The sequence below is a fragment of the Nelumbo lutea genome, chromosome 2 (genome assembly GCF_056320005.1).
Source record: "Nelumbo lutea isolate HS-2025 chromosome 2, American lotus-T2T, whole genome shotgun sequence".
Classification (NCBI taxonomy): Eukaryota; Viridiplantae; Streptophyta; class Magnoliopsida; order Proteales; family Nelumbonaceae; genus Nelumbo; species Nelumbo lutea.
This window is the reverse complement of record NC_142685.1, coordinates 112,279,146-112,302,251: the sequence shown is the minus strand read 5'-3', so window position 1 is coordinate 112,302,251 and position 23,106 is coordinate 112,279,146. Positions and strand designations below refer to the sequence as shown.

The 23,106-nt window shown below is 39.3% G+C and overlaps 1 protein-coding gene and 1 pseudogene across 1 annotated transcript; one reads left to right on the top strand and one right to left on the bottom strand.

Moving 5' to 3' along the window:
* Nucleotides 1–1,225: 1,225 nt before the first annotated feature.
* LOC148872851 (DNAse I-like superfamily protein) lies at nt 1,226–22,628 on the bottom strand. Its single transcript, XM_088969388.1, has 12 exons — nt 21,647–22,628; nt 19,578–20,343; nt 19,053–19,139; nt 18,884–18,967; nt 18,667–18,753; nt 18,506–18,574; nt 8,493–8,546; nt 8,307–8,398; nt 8,079–8,193; nt 2,309–2,456; nt 1,856–2,009; nt 1,226–1,466 (listed from the first exon to the last, which is right to left on the bottom strand). The coding sequence occupies exons 1-11, from the start codon at nt 21,802–21,804 to the stop codon at nt 1,864–1,866; spliced, it is 1,806 nt and encodes a 601-aa protein (XP_088825514.1). The 5' UTR covers nt 21,805–22,628; the 3' UTR covers nt 1,226–1,466; nt 1,856–1,863.
* On the top strand, nt 9,371–9,833 carry LOC148872852 (large ribosomal subunit protein eL33z pseudogene; annotated as a pseudogene).
* Nucleotides 22,629–23,106: the final 478 nt, after the last annotated feature.

Here is a 23,106-nt window from a genome sequence, read left to right as displayed (position 1 = left end):
GCAATCTCACGGTTAAAACTGCATATAATTTAAGAAATGCAGAAAATATTGACCCTGAAGTGCTAAAAAGCATAAAAGTTTTTCTTTGGCCGGCAATATGAGATAAATTGCCAACTAAAAACAATCTGGTAGAGAAAGGGCTAAACGTAACCTTGGACTGCCCTTGGTGTGGAGAAAAGGTTTATCGGAATCAGCTATTGACAGTGTCAATTTGCAGCCCAAGTGTGGAGGCAAATGGACCCCCTAAACTTAACCAAAATGAGGGAGCCACAATGGGACTTAGATGATGGAAAGAAAAATTGGAGGAAAACTTAGAGGATCTCCCTCTCTCTCTCTCTCTCTCTCTCTCAAGATCTGGGTCTAAAAGCCTGGAATTATGCTTTGGAATTCAATCCATAGACCATAATACTCAAAATCCAAGAATCGAGAAACCCATAACCCGGATAAAATGGATTCCCCCTGACCCTGGCACTTTAAAAATCAAGACGGAAGCTGTGCTTTTGGCTGCATCATTAGAAAGCATAGACGCGATTACCGAGGGTGATTCTCTGTGCTGGTCATCACGACGCACCAACGTAGATTGAGGATCCCATGGAACAACCATACTATGTTAGAAAGAGAAGTAAATAGCGCTGCTGACTGATTGCTGATTGGCATAGAAAAGGTCAAGAGCAAGAAGTATACTCCATTCTACGTCTCCCTTGGGAGTTCAATTTTGTTGTTTTTCTTGATGCGGTTGGCAGGGCTCTCCCCCGCTGGTGCCAACTTTCACTTGTTTGTATAAAATAAAAAGGATGATAATGGGTTCCTGACCATTAATTAAGCACATTAATATGGCAGAATTTTCATAGATAAGTATGTCAACTAATTCTCAGTTCATTAGATGTCCATGAACCATGTTTCATCCTGAATTTCTCCTGCCCCACCCATTACATAACTGATTCACTGACGTTGCAAGAATCACGGAACTTCCGCCAGAACAGCTTTCATTGAAGATCCTTAATCCTTAAGAAATGTAGGACGGGACCTACCTTATTCATTAGCATGTATAAAGACAATAAAGAAAAAGTTTATCAATATTTTTCTCATTGGCCATTGCAGTTATGAAGTTGGAACTCAGTGATTATGCAACACTGTAGAATGAGCTTTATTTTATTTTTTTCCATATGTGCAGCATCAGAACCCATTCCACCATGAAAATGAACAAGGAGGAAAACCAAACATATTGGCTGCTGAAAATTTCAGAATTGAAAATTTATATTTAAGAGGCCCAAAAATTTGAATAAAGACGTATTCATAACTTTTCTATGAAACAGATGCATAATACAAATAGATCATGATAAGGTTGCACGTTGGAACAGCTGGAGAAGAATAAAGGCACCATGATCGACCCTCCTCTGAATAACTTAGAGAATTGAATTGATCTTCATCCAGCGGCATTTGTCTTTGTGCATCAGTCTAGAGGCCTAAATAAAAACAATGGGCAATGCAAGTAAGTGATCTCTCTACAGGCACAAGAGTAGACAGTGAGATTCAAGTGATAATCAAATAATTAAAAGTTACAGTAATTGCCAATTGTTTTTTTTATAGGCATGCAGTACTTAAATTCTCTGTTAGCATAAAAGGAAGTTATATTCATTCGTGTCTTATTGTTAATAGCCACAGGGTTTTAGTGTGTACCTAGTGCATTTTTTATCATGTACATAGTGCATTTTCCTCTAATTTGTGGTAGAAGTGACTTTTATACTGTAATGTTTTCTTGCATTGTTAACAAACCTATCCCTGATCATTGCCACTGACACAAAGGGAAATAACAGTGAAATGAGAGGAAGCATACAATGAATTGGCTGAGTACCTGTAATGTCAACGTCTTGTCCTAGGCTTACAGCGGAATTCAGCTAAGAGTGCTATATGATCAGAGGACCATTCAGGAGAAGGAAGTGCTGTTTCTTTCCGTAAGCTCTCTTCATCCAAGAGCTCCAATAAGGATTCTACTGTTAGGGAGTCCGCTGAAACCAAAATCCAAATGAACTCCTATCAAGATCCTCAACCATACAATCATGAAATTACAAAATGCGATAAGAACATTGACTAGGAAAGCTAGCAAGAAAAGTGCATGGTTCATTCAATCTCTGCAACATGCTTGAACACAAGAAGAAACCTAGAAATTTCAGCAAAAATGCAGGGCAGCTGGTGCGTCTCACCTTGTCTTCTAGCATGTTGCATCAAAGTAACTTATTCATAATTTTCTAGGTACCCATCTTATGAAATATTCTCATTAAAAGGAAAGGATGTGTAACAAATCTACCTGTATAAAATATGTAATCAAGAGTGCCAATAAAATCTCTTGTACAATTTGTAAATAAAGGCTCATTTGTTGTAGGATCCATTCTCCTCCGTTGTTGCTCTAAAGCAATACCAACACCCATTCTTGCAAAGGATGAGTATGCACTGACCTGTAAGGAGCTTAATGTCATAACCATCACAAGTTCTTAAAGCCGCATAGGAAGCAATAACATTACTAGCGGCATTTTAAAAGGACAACACATGAAAGAATCATCAACTCTGCATACACAGGGGAAACAAACCTTGAGGATTTGGGGTCATTAGCTATCTTCTTCAAATAAAGATGAATTAAAACGGGAAACAGAAATAGCCTTCTAGAGGCAGCCCACCCAACAGTTAGGGCCATTATTAATCTCTATCTTAAATTATGAGGCAACATTAATTATTAGTTTATCACTACAACGGTTTTTAATGTTGTATACTATAATATAAGGTTTATTATCCTTAAATTAATTATTCAACTAAATTTTCTAGAAGAGCTTTATATTCTGAAAGCCTAATTCAACTTGTTGATTCAAAGGACTACAATCCATAAATCAAAATACTTATTTATATGGGTCAATGCAAAAAAATGTGGTTTGAATGTTTCTATGTTTCACAGTTGTTTGCAATTTATTTTGGCAATAACTACTGAAATTTGCCCAAAATGTTGCCAAAATTTGAAATATTTGCATATAAGAAAATTGAAAACTTCGTTAATGTCATCATTTTTTTAAATATCAGGAGATGTTTTGGATTTTTTGATTCCAGGATGTTCTTGTTTCACCACACTAATTCTTCTCCCCTTTCACAGAAACAGCATACATTATCCAGCACAATTCATATATAATTTAATATCTCTTTCTTACTGAAATTAAAATTCAATGGAACATGGTAGCATCTAGATCTTGGTTAAGGGAGACCCCTCCCAATCCACAAACTTTTTTTATAACACCAAATCCACATAAAACTTTATCCCACATCTACTGGACCTTGCCCCAGGTTTTTTTATTCCAGTTACCAGAAACTATTTTTAAGGTAGAAGTACTGTATTGTATTGTAATTAGTGTACACATCAATAGGGGTGAGCATAGTTTGGTTGAAACCGGAAAACCGAACCGAAATTTCGGTTTCAACGATTTTGGTTCGGTTATTTCGGAGATAGGTTCAGGTTTGGTTATTTAGTTCGGTTTTCTAAACTTCGGGTGTCAGTTTCAGTTCTAGCATTTAGAAGTTCGGTTAATCGAAAAAATGAACTTCTAAGGACATGTTAATAAATATATTATATTATATATAATAATGAATTACCTCAGTCCAGGCCAATTTTTGTAGTTTGACTAGTTTATTTTCGTTTTTCCCCTCCTTTTTCAAGTATAAAAGACAAGAAGTAAAACCCAAACCCTATTTGGCTATTTCATCATTGAGAGACACAACATCGTTCAAGACAAAGTCTCATAACTCTCTGTTTCAACAGCGGTGACTGGTGCAACAAACTTTGATCAAACGCTGGACTTCCAACAAACTTCTTCAAGACAAAGTCTCATAACTCTCTGTTTCAAACAGCGGTGACTGGTGCAACAAACTTTGATCAAACGCTGGACTTCCAACAAACTTCTTCATCTCCGACACCGGTAGCGATAGTCCAGCAAATAGCAACTCAGGTAATGTTTCTTTTTTTCCCCCCTTTTTCTTCTTCTTTTCTTCTTATCTGCTGGGTTCTCTGAGTAAGAGTGAAATGTATTTTTGTTTTCTTAGGAGACAGTCCAGAGAACATTGAATTTTTGTTTTCTTAGACATTGCCTTCGTGACTTTGGTTTTGTTTTTATAGACAGTCTGGTTGCCAGTGGCTTTTGCAATTGAAATTTGAAAGAAAATTTGTCTTTAAAAGCTGTAGTAAATGCCTGATCAAGGTATAAGCCTCACCCCTATAGACTCTTTGTTAATTATTTTGGTTGTAAACCGAAATAACCATAATAACCGAATAAGAATTTCGGTTCGGTTATTTCAGTTTGGGAAAACTTCGGTTTTGTTTTAGTTTTCCTAAAAAAATCGGTTTTTAAAAATTCGGTTTGTTTGATTCGGTTTTTAACAGAACAAACCGATTGCTCACCCCTACACATATTAGGTTCTGATACAAAGTCTTTAGTGTACACATCAAAACCTAAAGTACAGCATGATTGTACAAGTTTCTAGCACAAAACAGCCTCCAAAAGAAATCGGAGAGTACCCTGAAATGCTGCCAACCAAGAGCCAAGATATTATTGTCCCCATATTCCTATAAGGATCAGTTCTTGGACAGACTTGTCCTAAAAAATCCAGGCATTCCTTTCAAGTCAAACACTCCATAAAAAAATTATTTTTTTTATTCATCAGTAACTGAAAGAATTACATCATATTACAACATAGATCACCAATCAACCAAGCAAAAAAACTAGAGAAAACAAAAAGAAAAAAGAAAAAAACTCTTTTGCACAAACACAACTTGCAAATTACAACTCACCACCCAACCCTGGGCATCCCCATACAAGACTTTCCCTTCCAACACCTGCTCTTGCCAAAGAAGCAGCCAGATTATTAGAGCTCCATGGTACCCACCTGAACAAGGTGTTCAGAGTTGAACCCAGTGGTTGAACCTGCCTCACCAATGTCCTAACTTTCCAAAGAACTCGAACATTTGCCCTCATCCAGCTTACGACTGTTTGACAGTAACCCTCTACTTGCACATTCCTCAAACCTTGCTACACCAACAATTATAGACCTTGAATCAAGGCCAATGATTCTGCTCTCAGATAATTTCCAATCCCCAGCAGCCCAGAGAAACTTAGCATTATATTTTTATCCTCATGATCCCTGGCAACTCCACCTACTCCAGAAGATCCAAGGTTCCCAAAACAGCAACCATCAAAACAAGGAGAATACAATAATAACCTCAAGAAAATGACTCAGCTTAGATTTTAAATTTTTTGCCATTATTTTGTCAAACACAACAACAATTACAGATTGAAAAGTATTGGATAGAAGTTGCATAGCGGGACCTAGGAAGGGAAGGGTTCTTTTACGAGTCACTGAAACTTTAGTAATCGTGGTAAGAGAATAAATACATGTACAATGAACTGCCACGAAGCCTTTTGTTCAGGTAGCAGCAAGGCTGCCCACTTTTATCCAGTACATCAGTTATGCCATTTACTACACTTTGGTGCCCAAGAAACTCTGATGATCAAGCCCCCTGTTAAACTTCTTACTTCTCTAATGATGTAACTGTAGCAACATGGTTAGTTGCTACTTGCTACTACTCCTTAGCCATCCTATCAGTCCTTGAATCACCTTCCATCCCTGCTATGTGAAGTTAGATGCTTCCTCAATTCTTAGTCCATACAAAATAGCTAGCATTTCAGCTCCACAGGAATTTTGGGTTGTTTGGTGGCTGAATGGCCAATGAAATATTTGGGTCTTCCTCTAGGCGGTATTCCAAAGAGTATCATGTTTTGGAGCCCAGTCTTGGATAGGTTTTTCAAGAAAATGGAAACATGGAAGAAAAATTACACATCCTTGGATGATAGGATCACTTTCATTAAGGCCAAACTTTCCAATTTACTTGTCTACTTTCTATCAGTCTATAAGATACTTTCACCTGTGGATAAAGGGATTGAAAGGTTGATGAGGGGTTCCTTATGGGAGCCATATGGTTGTAAAAAAGGTCATCTAATTAACTGGAAGACTGTTTTCAAAACCAGGGAAGGAGAATTAGGTTTGGGTAGGATTTCAAATAGGATCCAGTCCCCCTCCTAGATGAGTGACTTTGGAGATTTCCACTGGTTTCAGACAGAATGTGGCATATAGAGTTATCAAAAGCATTCATAGGTTACCTTCAAACTGGTGGAATGCAAGTTTAAATGCTAAAGCCTCTTTGGCACCGCATCCCCCGTGGAAAGCAATTTCTTCTTTACTTCCCATTTTTTTGCAACAGCTAGATATGATGCTTGGTTTATCAAAAAAAATATAAATATAGATATTGGGAATTCCTATGCTGGGGAAGACACTCTTGAAGGACAAATTTCCATTTCCATGTTCCATCTCTGCCAACAAAGGAAAACCTATTTAACAGTGTGCTTCCCCATCACCTCAAGGTTTGGATTGGGATTTGGGTCTTGGAGAGGTCTCTGAGTTTTTGAATTATCTAACGCTCTATCTGCTTTAGACTTTCTTAAAGATGTTTTCCTTGCCAACTCTGATTATGGTTGTAGACTCTGGACTTTCAACTCTAAATAGTCATTTCCCCTATGCTTTCTTTTTCAAGGGTTTATATTCTACTTCATCCTCCATTTTTCGCATTCCTGTGAACACCTTATGGATTGGGCTAATGCCACCCAAAATTAGAGCTTTCACTTGGGAAGTTTATCATAAAAATCAATACTTCTGATATGGTTCAAAGAAGGCCCTTTTGATGCTTATTGCTAATTTGTGTCTTGCATTTGGGAGTTTTTATTCTCTTTGTTTGGTTGCAGGTGGAGGTGTACTAGGGGTGGCCATCCTATGGTGCTGATGAGATTTAAGAAACGTACAACTATTTCAACAATTAAGGCAAGTCTCAAGGACTCAAAGCCATCATTAAAAAATTGGATCAAGATGCTAGATGCCTTTCAGCATTGCACAACTGCTAATAATTGTAAGAAATTGGCAACATGTGGCGCCTACTTACATATAAGAATACTGTAATCACTTCATTGGTCCCCTTCACATCCAAATATGATCAAACTGAATTTTCATGACAGCAATGTAAGGAATCTAGGACAATTTGGAATGGGGGGATATTCAGAAATAGAAAAGAGAATGGCATTATATTCAAGTCCAAATGGGATGGGTGACTCCAGAAAGGCTGAAGTTATGGCTGTACACCATACTACATGGTTGCCCACTGGCTAAATCTATGAGCCTCAAGGACATCATGATAGAAGAACACTCAAACGCAACCAAAGGGGGCTCACATGAGACAAATGACAAGACTAGCAGTAGAGTTGAGAATAGCATATAGATGGACTCCTAGATTAGCAAACTCTGGCTGGTGGACTAGCCAAACAAGGGGCAAACCAGAGAGAAGTTATTGGCATATAGTAGCTCAAGGGTAACAAGCTTTATAGTCTTATATAAGAAATTTAGCTCAGGCTAGCCATCTCAGTGGATTTAAGAAACTCTAATGTATAAATTTCACTTTCTTCGGTCAATAAAACTAACAGTTACTGAAAAAGTATTGGAAATGTCATGGTAGAAAGGGAATTCAGATCAAAGCTGGTCACAAACAGTGTTAATTTTCCATACCTAGAAAAGAAACAAAATTAACTAGTGGTGACTACAAAAGATTTAGCTACTATCAGAAAAATTCTTACTGTAAAATATAACCTGTGAAGCAAATAAAAAACCCCCAAGCATGTTCAGTATAATAAATGATGCGTTAGCATAAAGATATCTTTAAGAAAGGATGAAAAAAGCTGATCTTTAAATCTCAGTTCTTATGAGAGCCTAGATGAATAAGCAACCAACAATGTGTGAGGCATGACCATAACGTTGAGCTTCAATGCATTTAACTTGATGCTTTAAATAGCCAAAACAAAAACCATGCATGACTTTAAAAACACACTAATTACCAGTAACAAGAATGTAATACCAAATTTTTCTTCAAATAGGGGAGCAAGAAGGATATAACCAAGTTCTCAAAGCCATTCAATATCCAAAAGAAAAAAGGAAAAAGTGTTTACCAGTGGGAGTTGATGAGTTAACTTGCTTGCAGGACGCAGGATTCCGAGGGGGTCTACTGCTAAATCCAGATGCATGGGATCAACCTTCCCCATTGCGAGAAGTGCATGAGGAGCACTGTAATCAGATCCAAGATTTTCTTCTTGATCAACAGGACATAGTGATTGTGATAAGGTGAAATGTGTTAACATGAACTGAATTCAAACAAGACTAGTGCCCCTCGTCCCTACCTTCCAGGAATTGAATTAAAATCTCCACAGACTATCATTGGAATGTCAGCACTCACAGCTATTTTCTCCAATCCTTTCAAAAGAGTATGTACCTGATAGGCAAGAACATCCATATTTTAATATGGGTGTTTGCCAACTTCATAGAAGCACAATAAAATAAAATACAATTGAAGATTAAATAAGAACCTGCCAGAGCTTGACATCCTTGAGATCTGGGTGAACATTTACATGTGTATTTGCCTGTATACATCATAAGACCCAGATTTATATGCAGCAATAAAAGAGGTTCATTTAATAAACAACCCATGCAATATAACAGCTCATGAAGTGGTCCAACTTAGATTTTCTTTTTTATAATAAATGCATGCCAGTTTTTTCAAACTCATTGGCTCTGTTGGTAAAGACTGGGGGTTTGCTATTACTAAGCACTAACCAATAAACTACTTGGCTATCCAAAATATATAGAACAAGCATAAAAGCAACTTGATAGTAGAATGATGTGGCATAAGTTTTGTGGGGTAAAGTTCAGCCAAAGAAGATCTGGCACAAAGGGAAAGTAGTGTAATTTCTAAATTTGAAGGTAAAGATATCATTTGTCCCTATCCCTTTAAAAGTTGTGAGATGGGATATATGGATTTCTGCTGTGTAAGTTTGTGTGTGTGTGTGTGTGTGTGGCAGGGGGTTAGCAATAAAGAGGAAGTAAAAAGGAGCTTAATGAATAAAGAAGGGTGCATGTCTGGAGATAACAGAAACATCTCTTTTTCTTTGCCTTTTTTCCATTTCAATTATCTTTTTTTTTTGATAAATTCCATTTCGATTATCTTTTCTGGCATATATATTCTGCAAGTACAAAGGTAAAATCTCATTGAAAACCATGAGAACATGGGGTTGATTCTTAGAGCAGCCACTTTGTGCCAAAAATTAGGTCCACATCTAGGGGTGGAACTTGGATTGACCCAAGTTAGCATTTTACATTGCTTCTGGCTTAGGCCTTTGGGCTGGGACCATTCAAATTTTGACAAAAACTCAACCCAAACCTGCCCAAGTTGCAACCTTATCCACATCCAATCCACCACCTCCCAAGACCCCAGATAGCTAGGACCATTTTTTTGGTAAAAAATAGAAAGCAAAAAAAATTGCTTTCCCTTTGCAGATTCTTCATTCCGCCACTTGTCTGAAGAACTCTCAACAAAAATGGTGAAGGGACACCAAGGGGAGCGAGTCAGACTCTATGTGAGAGGAACTGTCCTTGAATACAAGAGGTCGAAATCCAACCAGTACCCAAACATGTCACTGATTCAGATTGTGGGCGTGAACACCAAGGAGGTCACATGGTACTGCCACAAGCAATTGGCCTACATTTACAAGGGCAACGTCAAGAACAGGACTCACTACCGTTGCATTTGGGGAAAGGTTACCAGGCCGCATGGTAACAGCAGAATTGTCCAATCGAAGTTCAAGTCCAACTTGCCCCCTAGATTTATGGGTTTGAAGGTCTGGGTGTTGATGTATCCAAGCAACATTTGAGTGCCGCAGTACATGAAGATGTCAATTAACAGTGCAGTGGATTAGTTTTTAGTTGATTTCTTCACCTATGGCTAAAAGAATTTTGTATGAAGGAGCTCTATCCAGTTATTTTTGAACTTATATTTGGTGGTTTTAAATGGAGAATAGTTAATTTCTAAACTCTAAGCACCAAAACCCCGCACCCCTTAAAAGAACAAAACGTTTTCCTTCCCAACCCTTAATACAACAAAGCCTCTGCCATAGCCCATAAAAAAATCCCAAGTAACAAGGAAAACATTGCCCCAAAAGGCCCAAACCCAAATTCCCAAAGCATCGCATTCTAATTGTAAAGAAAATTCCACCAGAAACAATAAAATCCCTTACAAGCCTCCCAAATAAACTTTAAACCCTCAGATCCCAAATTACAAAATGAATCTCAAAACTATTATCCAAGATAGCTGGGACCAACATTGGGTAATGGCCTTTTTATATCTTCTGAAATATCATTTGGTTGATCAGATTAAAAGTTTTCTGCAAGTTTCCTTTCTTTGGTTTTGACATGTATGTGGTTCTTTCATGGATAGGTAATCAACTTGGTTGGTTCCCCCTCTGATATAATGGACTCAGCATGGTTGAGAATCACCTGTGCCAGTCACATATCCATGGCAGTAGTCTGTATCCATAGACCACACTTATGTTCTATTTGTTGAGGGCCTTGAGACTTGGGAGTTTTCATGAACACATGTAACATAATATCATCTTTAGCAGCCCAAATAATAAAAAGTTAGGTGGACATAATTAGCACCTGAAGATGATGTTTTCTTTGCAGTGCCCATGATGGATCCATAAGTGCATCTAAGGGGCCTCTCTCCATCTGGATTGACATGGTATAAAAGCACAAAACTCAAAGGACATGTAAAAATGGCTCAAGAGATGCTCAAGAAATTGACTGCATTTAGAGGTGAAAGTTGGGTACCCAATTTGAAGATTTTTCACTGCATCAGGACTGGGTTTCCAGGCCAGGTCCATTCAAATTTTGACAAAATTTGTTGGGTACCCTGACTACATTTAATCACTAGAATTTGTTGCGTCTGGAGAAAATTGAATCTCCATATGCCTGTGATGCAGCATCATTACAAACTGTTGCCACAACAGTGTTTTGCATAGAGATGAATAGAACAAGATGAAAAAGATACAAGAGAAAATGAAGACGAAACAAGATTAGATGAGCAAAGGCCCATAGGCTTGCGCTTGTGGGTGTAAGCTTTAAGATATGCTGGTTTGGTTTTGTCATCCTGCTTGAAGAGTTTAAGATTGATGAGTCCAAGCAAGCCCAATACACTCACCACAAGCACAGTAACTTATTGACAGAACAGTGACTTTCCTGAGCTTGAATGACTGGTATTCTTTTGATAAAAAGAAAAGAAAATTTAATTAAAAAAAAACAGAAGGAATACAAAGGAAGGTGACAAGTTATCACTCAAGAGAAAAGGACAGACACTACAGACACACAAACAACCATTAACACCCTACAACAGAACTTAGACAAGGAGACAAAGGCCTGAGCCACCATCAAACTCACCCAATGACAATGACCCAAACCTTGGAACCCAAAGACCCCCAAGAACCTCCAACTTTACCACAAAAAGGCAACACCATTCAAAATCAAACTCCCTAATCCTCCCTCTCAAATATTTCCTCATGCCTTTCATTATCCTCGTTCCAAATTTCATTTCATTCCTCAATTAAAGTTCTCTTCATCATCTCTTCTCTCCTCTCAAAATCTTCAAATGTACCACTAAGCAAACCCCTCACCTCCCAGGAAAATAGGCCTAGCCTCTTGCTCTTGCCTATCTCAATATCTCTTTCAGCAATTTTCTCAATAGGCAAGCTTCCTCACCTCTCTGCGTTTTTACCAGGTCCTATATCTAACGCACCTTCAACAAAGTCCAGACTACCAATATTTTCCTTTTCATCTTGGTGAAGAATCTACTACTAGGATTCCAGTCTGATGTGAGATCAAGAACCATTCCCGCCAACAACCATACTCAGCATCATTGCCTTCAAACCTTGTAAACCTTTTTAAATTTCTTTAGGCCCCACCCCCACCAAACCAAGCTTCAACCTAAAGAAAACTTTAGTAACATGAACCGTTTGATGGTTTCTTGAGCCTGATATTTCTTACAAACCACCACACTGAATGCGTCTAGAGTTTTCTCTTCGACCCTCCTTCGCCCCAACTCCACTCCAATCCTTCCAACACCTCTTCACAGGCCAGGTAATTGCCACTTGAGCACTCAACCTAAGAAGAATCACTGCAAACCATGGCATTAACCAAATTTCCCCCTTCCACTCCTACACCAATTTCAGCATCCCCAATCCCTAGCACGGCATCCTTTATCCCTTCACTCGGGCTTTCCCTCACTTGATTAAGAATCTCCCCTAGAATATTTTCCAAGGGAACACCAAAAGCAGAGTTGTACACATGATGCTAACCAGCATCAGCCTCCTCATGAACCACCGCTTCAAGGGCCAACATATGCTCTTCAACCTCACAATCACAATGGCCTGGGTCGTGACCAATAACTGTACCCCTTGGAAATTTCCAAGATTGCCAAACTCCATCCTGAATTTTGAAATGATCTTCTCTCCATTTTTTATCAACCTTATGGATCTCCCACTCCTGAATTTCTTCCTTTCCCCTTCACTCCCTCAAACATCTTCCATTCAAAACCCCACTTTTTTAACCTAAAAACGTTTTAACTCATGACAAAATCTTTTGTCAATCTTCAGCTTTGCCAATTGGTTGAATTTACAAGCTTCAGAGAGCTTGACTTTCAAAGCATGAGCCCCACTCAAACCTCCGACACTCCTCCCAATCTGAACTGCCTTTTCGTCTTCTGATTTTTCAGATAACTCCCCTCCCTTGTCAACTCCCACCTTTGTTACGTGCCTTAGGAGAACTCACCCCTAAAAGCTAGCTGTTAGAGGAGGGAACCCAAGCACATATATACCCCTAAAAGCTAGCTGTTAGGAGAACTCACCTCTGAACTGCGAGAACAATTGCTATCAGTTCACGTTCGTATACTGATTTGGCCCATTTCTGTGTTGTCATTGCTTTGCTGAAAAACGCTAGTGGCCTTTCTTCTTGCATGAGGACTGCACCAACTCCTTGGCTTGACGCATCACATTCAATGATGAATGTCCTTTGAGAAGTCTGGAAGTGCGAGCATCGGTGGGGATGAGATAGTTGTTTTCAGTGTCTCGAAGGCCTGTTGGGCCTCCCTAGTCCAGCAGAACCCATTCTTCTTAAGTAAACTTGTCAAGGGGGCAGCAATCAGTCCATACCCTCTAATGAATCGCCGGTAGTACCCTGTTAAACCCAAGAAGCCTCGTAACTCCTTAACATTTTGAGGTCGGGGCCAATTTATCATGCTTGAGATCTTTTCCGGGTCTACTGCTACACTGCTGTTTTCGACCACGTGCCCTAAATAGTGTACTTGTGTCTGTCCAAATGCGCATTTTGACTCCTTTGCAAGGAGTTTATGAGTCCTTAGCAGTTCCAAGGTGACTTGTACATGTACTAGGTGTTTGTCCCATGTAGCGCTATATACAAGTATATCATAAAAAAAAAACGAGTATAAATTTGCACAAATGCGGTCAAAATATGTCATTCATAAGGGCTTGGAACGTAGTTGGCACATTGGTCAACCCAAACGGCATAACCAGAAATTCATAATGTCCTTCGTGTGTACGAAAGGCAATCTTGTGGATGTCTCCTCATGGACCCGAATTTGATGATATCCCGATCTCATGTCTAGTTGAGAGAATATGGTGGCCCTGCCAAGTTCATCTAGTAGTTCATCGATTATCAGTATGGGAAATCGATCCTTCACAATAATGTTGTTCAGAGCCCTATAGTCTATATAAAACCGCCATGTCCCATCCTTCTTTTTCACAAGTAATACTGGCGAGGAGAATGAGCTTTGGCTAGGTTGTATAATTTTTCTGTCAAGCATATCTTGCACTTGCCTCTCAATCTCTAGTTTCTGAAAATAGGGGTAATGATAGGGCCTTACATTTGTGGGTGCAGTTTTGGGCAACAATGGAATGCAATGAACATGGGCACGCTTCGGTGGTAGTTCCTTAGGTTCCTGGAAGATCACTGAGAACTTCTGAAGTAGCTGTTGTAGTTGTGTGCGGCCTTCTTCGGATCTGCTTCCTTGGGCTAGAATGAGGCCGTTCCCATGGGAGTCCATCTGCATTAAAACGATGTGGGTTGGGTCTCCTGCCTGTTTCCTTAGGGAGGTGAGACTAATAGGTCTTGGACCCTTGGACAGCTACCCTTGAATATGCACCTGTGAGCTGTCCACTTGAAAATCCATGGTGAGATGGGCCCAATCACACAACACTGGCCCTAGTTGCCTTAACCATTGAACTTCGAGAACTACATCTGCTCCACTAATTTCCAGGGGGTGCAGATCTACCTCGAACTCATGTCCTTGTATCTTCATCTTTAATTCTGTGCACGTACTGTCGCACACCAGGTTGCTCCCATTAGCTACATGCACCTAGAAGGTTATACATGGTTGGATCGGAATCCCTAGTTGTCTGACCAATGTTTGGGTAATGAAATTGAGGGTGCTGCCACTATTTATCAAAACCGACACATGGCGCCCTTGTACCAGTCCAGTTACTCTCATAGTTTGGGAAGAAGCAAGACCAGTCAAGGCTTGCAGGGATACTTCCAGGTATTCCTTTGTCCATTGCCCCCATTCTTGGTTGTCCATTGGCTCTTCAATGTCTGTTGATTGCTCGACATATTCAGTTTTAGGTTGAAGGAAGAATATTTGAGGGATCTTACAACGATGGCTCGGCCCGAATTTGTCTCCACATGCATAACAAAGGCCCTTTTCCCATCGGGCTTGCATCTCAACCCAGGTTAACCTCTTGGCTGAGCCGGGGCCTGAACCAGAGTTGGTGTCCTTGCCTGTGATTCCTACACCTGATCTGGGCTCCAGTTTACCCAAGATACCTGGTTTTGGGTTCGGTATACCTGGTCTAACCGCAGCTCTGAGATGTTGATTAATCCTACTTGCCCGATTCAGTTTGTCTTCATGTAGTCGAGCTAATGTTGCTGCTTCAAGAACGGTGGTGGGTTGCATGGCTTTTACCTTCAGCCGCAATTCTTCCCTGAGTCCACCAACAAAACTGCCGACAAGCGCGTTTTCTGGCCAGCCTTGAACGCGCACAGCTAATCTTTCAAACGCCATCTGATAATCTTGGACAGAGCTGGTCTATCATAGCTTAGCGAGGCTTTCATCATAGTTCTCAAAAGTCGAGACTCCAAATCGCATGGTTAAGGCGTCGGTGAAGTCTGCCCATGTGGCTCTTGGGTGTCGTCGCCGGTACCACTGGTACCAGACGATCGCCTCTCTTTCCAAGTGTACAGAAGCTAATGGAACACAATTAGGTCCTTGTGTGTTGTGGTAATCGAAGTATCTTTTGTTCGTAGAAGCCAAGGTGTGGGATCTCCCCGTACAAAGATGGGAAACTCGATTCTTGTTGTTCTTGATCTGCTTCGATGGCTGGTGTCATTGCGCTCTTCTTGATTCGGCGCAGGTGGTGCCTATGCTAGTCGTTCAAGCAAGGACGCAAAGCTTTCTTTGATTTCTTTGACGCCAGCTGATATTCTTTGCATTTCTCCTTCCATGTTGTCGACTATGTTCTCCATTGCGGATGACCTTGTGCTTGGCATCTTGGCTCTGATACCAACTTGTTAGGGACTTCCTAACTCAGGGACTCTTTCGAGGGAGCCCGCCTCCTGAATGAGAGAGAGAGAGAGAGAGAGAGAGAGAGAGAGAAAGAGAGATTGTATTCCCAAATCGATAATCCCCTCCTAACTTCCTTTCCTTATTTATATACTGTTGTTACAATTCTGTTATACCAGCCTCTCCACTTGTCTAGTTTGTTATTTAGTTTGTTCTAGTGGTTGGTTGTTAGTTACATTCTTTAAAGGTTGGCGTGGCCTTTTTTTGTATACTTGTATTCCCTTTATTTGTGTCTCAACAACCTTCTCCTCCTTTTTTTCTTTGCACATGTCTCAATGTTTCAACCTCTCCACTAGCGCCACTATTCTCAAATAAAAGGAATCCCGTCTTTTTAGCTTCCCCACTTAACTTCAAATGGGCCCCACCTCTTTAATGCTTTTAGAACTCTTTGGTCATCATGTTCAATGTAGCCCACTGAACCAAGTAACCTAACCCAAAAAGGATCCACTAATTTCTTCTATTTTGAAAACACCCTCATCATCAACCTCATGCCCTTCCACTTTGACCTAATTGTCCACCTTCCCTCCATAATCACCAAAGCGCTAAAAGACCATATTTGCCTCCTCTCTCCACAACTCCATATTTTCAACCCATCTCATCGGGTATGAACCTTCAACAACAAGCCTTAAATTGAAGATTTCACCTTCAAAGCGGAGAGAAATGGAAGTAGAAGCGAGATGAATCTCTTCAACTTCAACTAAAATACGAACAACAACCAAAGTTCTCCAAGAGTGTATTCTAGGATCTACGAATTTGAATCATCCACAAGCATCCCCCACGGCTTTAAATGCTTGAAAACTCCATGCATGCAAAGGAAATCCATACACATTTATCCACACAATGCTTAAAGGACCCATCTCCCTTGTTGCACCAAGTAGAGGATTCCAATTCCCAATTCCAAGGTCTGGAGATTGAAACTTATTTTGTTCTCTCCTCAAGACGTTGTTCACCTCTACTTCACTCTTGAGAGTGAATAAGAAGAAGCCTGGATTTAACTTTCTGACCTGAAAGGGCTTCCACGGGTGCCATTCAGCAACAGCCCACTCTTTGACCTTCTATTCACAACTCTTTCTGGATTCACGACCACCTCCCTCATTGTGAATAGAAATCAAACTCTTACTACACAAGTTGAGCAGCACTAAAATACCATTTAGCAGTCTCTTTGTAGAAAGTGGAACGAAAAAAAAAATCAGCAAATCAAAGCTTGTATCTGAGTTGATTCTTGCCGTGTGGCAGAAGTAAATCACCCAGCCAATTGCCATGGTGGCATTTGTCATATCTACATGTAGGACACAGAATATGACCTGGTATGCCTACCACCAATATTTTTTTCCTGAACAGAAACCTACCACACATGTTGAGCAGCTGTTCAATAACCAGGGTCATCATGTTTCTTTATGGACAATGGGAAGGACAAGAATAACTATATGAAGGGCAAAATTGAGCATACTGTGGCAAGGATCAGATTAGCCAATTCCTAAGGGCAGAACTATTGTCAATTCAACAAGGCTTGGGATTAGCCATTACATGCATGTTCATCAATGTTGAGGTGGAAATGGACTCTCAAATGATTATTGTTTGGCTCTGCTCAGCCTCAGGTAGAGAGGTGCCTTGGGAGTTCAGGCATTATGTTAGAATTTCTATTTCATTGGAATTCAATTGAACTGCTCAATCAATTAGATTCCTAGAAGTGCAAATGAGTTGACAGATAAATTGAATAAGGCAGGGGCAATACAAAAGAATCTTTAGAATGCAACTGTCTGCACTCAGCAGCAAGGTTTTCACATTTCATTTAATGAAATTTTGTTAATTATCTAGAAAAACAATCGAGCAATACTAATATATTGACACATAGCAACCAACTTTAAACTAGACCAGACTATCTTTTTTTTTATCAATAACTAGATCAGATTATCATCAAAACTGTGCAATGTGATCCCAGGGAAATATTGGTTATGCATCTCCATGATGGTAGGCTGTAAAAGCTTGTGAAGTCGATGGTCAGTTTTGCACTCTACATACAATGTATCAGACTTGTGCAACAGTAGATATCTAGCAAATGAAGAGCCTTCAAAGAGCTTAACATTAGTATGTTAAGGATCTCTGAATTAAAGATTAGTTGTTAGGCAGGCATGAAGGACCAACTGGTGAAAAAGGTGAATGATTTAATGCATCTACACTGCTATCTCAAATAGCTACTAAGCAAGAACTAGATGAGCCCAAGGTGTAAAAATTAGGTAACCTATATGAAACTCTGGATCTTACTCCAAACATGGCCAAAAAAACTGAAAATTCTGGGATGAACAGTACTTGGATAAACTGGTATTCAGAAGTCCAAACTGTTAAAACCTTACAGTTGCTTTTTTGAACCTTACAGTTGCTTAAATGAAAATGAGTCTCATTGTTAACAGAATTTAAAATCCTCAACATCACCTGGCTTTGTTAAAGCAGACACATCAAAGCTAGGCCTTTAAATCATAGGTGGGAAGCATGGAAGAGTTTGAAGCATAAAATTTAAAAGCCTACATGCTTTTATGATGTCTTTTAGTCCATTTCCAAATGCTTTTGTGCTTTTAAATTTAAACTATATCTCCAATCATAGTTAATAAGGGGCAGGATCAAGTACACTCGGAGTCATAAAATAAAAAAAAAGCATGCCCAACAAAGCTTACGCTACACAAAAGGAGAAAAGGGAAAAACAATATTACCACCCATAAACAGAATGTTGTCTATACAATACACAACAAGAAAATGCAACAAACTCAAATGGGAATGAACTTAATCAACACGGTCATGGATTAATAGCCAAGAATAGGAAAAGTGATGAAGAATATGATAAACAAAGGTGAAATTTGCACTTACCACACAAAAAAGCTGTCGTTTATCAGCAATGAACTTCGCCTCCAGAACAACTATCAGCGCAACATTATCCTATACAGAGAAATCAAATGATAGCATTGGTTGAACAACCAACAATCAGAGAACAAATCCAGAAAAATGCAATTCAATACAGTCAAAGCTACCTTAAGCAATCGATTCAGAGCAGTTTTCTTCTGAGCACTTGGAACTACTGCATCAGTCAAAGATTGTGCAGCCTTATTAAATTCAACCTGCACACAAGACAAACCCATTAAAATATGAAGCAATCAAAGATAAATTGGTAGATAATGGTCGAAAAAGAAGTTTACACTAAAAATTACAAAAAAAAAAACAAAAAAAGAAAAAAAGAAGCTTATGAACCTCATATTTTTTGACATGTGAAAACCTATCCCTGCGGAAAAATGTTGCACAACCATCAATTGAATAGGGAGATCCATTGTAAACCTGCAAACCAAAACAAAAGCATGAGTATAGAACATGAAGACATCTAGATACTAAAACCTTCGAAATTACCATACCATAAACCAACCTCTGCTGTCTTTTTCTTGTAGAGGGCTTGGTAGCCATGTTTGTCCAGCTCAGGGGCAAAAAATTCCTCATAGTGGTCACTCTGAACCTGAATAGAAAAAAGCATTACCACTCTTAGTTTGCACAATAGTTAAAAATAGAGGTCAACAATATACTTTTTTTCTTTCTGGAGGGACAGTGTTAGATATCTTTAACAATGGGACAAACGATATTTCCTACAAATTCTATGACATTTTCTATCAGTGAGGCTTAGGGCCAATTCATCCAAATTTGAATTTAAACAAGTACTCTTTGTTCAAGAGGGCACAGATCCCCAAGCCCATTCCCAAAAAATATAGGCAGTATAACATATTACAAGAAATCATATAGGCTATCAATAACTAACTACATCAGAAGTCTAAGGTTCTCAATAAATAAGATGCAGGTCTAATGGGAACTACCAATCTATAAATAGAATAAATAGCGTTCCTATGTCCTAAGAACAAACAATTTCCCATATAGACTAGTCAAGTGCGCCCAAAAATACCTCTTGAAGACAAAGGATGTCTGCACGATAGCCCACAATCTCTTGCAACAAATTCTGTCTGCGATATTGCCAAGAAAGAGCCCATGTAGGGCAATAACTGTATGACTCACTTGTGGCATATGCATCAGAAAGAATGTTATACGATAGCACAGTAAATGTTCCTGAGGATGAAATACGGCCATCTGAATCCAAATGTCCCATTACATCAACTCCACTGACTGGTACCAAGCGTCGGGGGGTAGGAGATGGAGCTGGAATGACGCGGGATGTAGTAATGGTACTAACATGTCCCACAGGTAATTTAGATTCTGCATCTACTGCTACACATTCGAACTTAAGAACATGACCAATATCATCTGCTGTTGGAGTATATGTTTTAGAACGCCCAACTTCAAACCATGTTTCACCACCATTCTTTTCCGTAATGACTGCAGGATATACAGGGGCAGAGCCGTTATTCAAGTTTGCACTCTGTCCTATGCTTGAGGTTGAACCAGATAAAGTAGTATTGGCAACTCCAGACCCTGCATTATTAAAACGTCCAAATAACTCTTCCTCCTCTGCACCATTTTCATTTACAGCACTAGCTGCACGATCATGTAGAACACGATGATGTTGCCATGCATCTGAAAAGCACCTAGGGGAGCAGTGGTAACTTTTGGCAACAGGTATTTTTGCTTTAACACAACCCATACATTGCAGCGTTGCTTGTTCAGAGGGATGTATGCTGCAAACAGCAACTCTTCTATCACTTTGTATACGATACCTGCAAATTAAAATATAAAAATGTAAAAGATGCTAAGTTTCTGAATAGTGAAGGACAAACTCCATCGTTCTACCTAATCAAGAAAGGGAAAATGCAAGCACAATATCTATACAGTATGTCAAATTAGTTATTAAGTGGATGGCCTTGTGCATGATTTCCATTTGAAGTTGCCTTGTGTAACTACACCAATGTGAGCATGTCTTACACTGCTGGTCCCAATCCCAGATAAAGGAGGACAGCTGAGTCAGGTTGGCAGCCGGCACTAACACTTATCAAACTCTCATATAATTGTCGACCCCATATAGTTGGGATAAGGTTTGAATGATGATGATGATGATGATGATGACTTTTCCAACCAAAAACTCGTGAACATCTAATACAAAATCTTGAGAAATTCCAACTATGAACTAACCAAGATACGCAAATACATTGCAAAGCTTACTACCAAGAGTTTTGAAGCACATAGAAACACGTGTTGACATTGGCACAAAGACAGACAGATGATTCAAGAGCACATTTAATTGAACAGGAACCAGTTGGTCTGGTATTGTTTCATTCCCTCTTTTGAGGTCAGTATCCAGGCAGTGCTTTCTTAGATACATCCTGAATGTTGTTTTAAGGTACCAACCTTTCTCTCTCCCCTTTTTGTCACGATTATTATGCACCTCTTAAGTATTTGCAGAATATCCAGATTGTTCAACAAAAAACTCCATCCAATGTTAGTTACATTCTTGTGAATAAAGAAACCCCTTTTCTGAAACTGCAAGAATCAAAAGGAAGAACAGAATCCTTAAAAGGTCTCAGCTCTTTTAGGACTGCTGTTGGCACACTTGGACTGACCCTGGATTGCCAATTTGACAACGTTGCATTTGACAATCCCTCTTATCAATTCCCCAACATTGGCAAGCTATGTGCTTCAATGCTCAGAAAGAAGCAACATTCCTAATGTGGACTGCGTATCCAAAAATATAGACACTTTATATGCTTTCCTGACTAAGAAAGAAAAAACCAACAAGGGAAATTGTTCGCCCCTGCAAACAATCATTCTGCATTTATATGACCATATCTATATCTGCAACAACCCACGAAATGAGAAAGTAAGAGCACGTGTAATCATACCTGACCATTCTATGTATTATTTGAAATCTAAACCAGGTATCAAGTCCAAGACACTAAAAAGTTCAAAATTTTGTTACTAATACACCAAGTGGAATGACTTCCAAGTTCTTGTAAACAGCCAGGCAAGCGCGACAAGTAAGGCAACCAAACTGAAGCATAGCAGAAGTGAAATAGGATTACTGACCACTTGTATCTCAAGTAGAACCCATCAAGAGGAGCAGACTCAGGGACATCATCGGTGCCAATGGATCCATCCGGTCGCCGCAAGAGCACGTACGGTGTAAGCTCGCAGCCCACGATCGGAATGTCGGACGGGAGATGAACTCGAAGCACGCTCAGCATGCTTTCCACTGCCAGAATTCCACTCCGAGGCGATATTCAGACCCAAATACTAAAGCTAAAACCTCCTTCGCTTCGAAACCACAGTTGGGGCGGAACCCAGGCGGATCCGCCATTACTGGACCTTGAAGCCCGCCAGCCTTGAAAACCCAACTCGGCCCCAGGAACCAAAATCCTCAAATGCAGACAGCACAAGGAAAGATCCTAAAACCCTAAAAGAAAAGAGCAAAGATACTCCTCCTTCCACGAATCGTTTGAACAAGGAAATTAAATGGTTAACTCCAAATTTACACAGAAGGTTTATGAATAAAAATTGAATCTTTTTCCAGGGAACTGAATAGATCGTTATAATGATCGAAACGGAATTGTAGATTAACACTAGATTGATCGGCTGATTGACGAAGTGGGAAATGAAGGCAGGAAATAGAAACGAAGAAGAAGAAGAAAAAGAAATGAGAAGATCGATATTAGGGTTTTATAGAGAGCAAAGAGACGCAAAACCTCTCTGCCAGCCTTCTCTTCATGCTCTTCGGGAGCAATGGAAAGCAAAGGACCTATATATGCTGCTTTCTCTCTCCCTTTTCTGTATTTTTGCCCTTTTACTCTCTCTCTCTCTCTGGCTGGCTGGTTCCTAAATAATTCTAGGATAGGGATATGATTAAATGCATGTTGCCATCTGTCCATTGAACTTTGGCCAGGGGGTTAAGTGCATAGTCAGTGGACTATGGCTAGAGCTATTAGCCTATTAGACTGGATTGGGCTTGGTCCGTTTGGAACAAGCTCTATCTAGCTGGCCATATATTAAGCTAGGGCAATCAAATGGTTCTAATTGGCCATTGTTTAAGCTTCTCTATAAGAAGTGGCTGAATTGAATTACTTATTATTATTTTTTTTATTGAATAAGTCATTAACATGTTGTAAGCTTGTTCATGGTTGAAATGGTATCTTGGTTTGATTATGATATCTTAATTCAATTTTTCATTGTCATTATCATCATCATTTAAGTCTCGCTCCAATTATGTTATATGGCTACACTAATTATACTCCATTTTTATAAGTACTCATATTCCTCCGTTTTGTTATATATGCAGTTAAATTATTGGCCCTTAATTCATTATTTTAACCCATGTCCTTTTTGATTTGCCCCTAATTTTTTCAATTTATATGAGATCATTTATTCTTATTTGTGTTATAGATGGTTTGTGCATGTTTCTAGGCCACCTCACTATACTTTTTTACATTTTATCATTCATTTGAACCATTCCTACGTCCATTAGAGTAAGTTTATTTTCGATCTTATTTTTT

Bases quoted from the DNA above. Each gene is read 5' to 3' on its own strand.
- LOC148872851 (XM_088969388.1), bottom strand. From the start codon at position 21,804: ATGCTGAGCGTGCTTCGAGTTCATCTCCCGTCCGACATTCCGATCGTG. The intron at 20,344-21,646 runs GTCAGTAATCCT...TTTAATTTGCAG, and splicing joins TTCTACTTGAGATACAAGTG to GTATCGTATACAAAGTGATA. The intron at 2,457-8,078 runs GTAAACACTTTT...AGCTCCTTACAG, and splicing joins TAACTCATCAACTCCCACTG to GTCAGTGCATACTCATCCTT.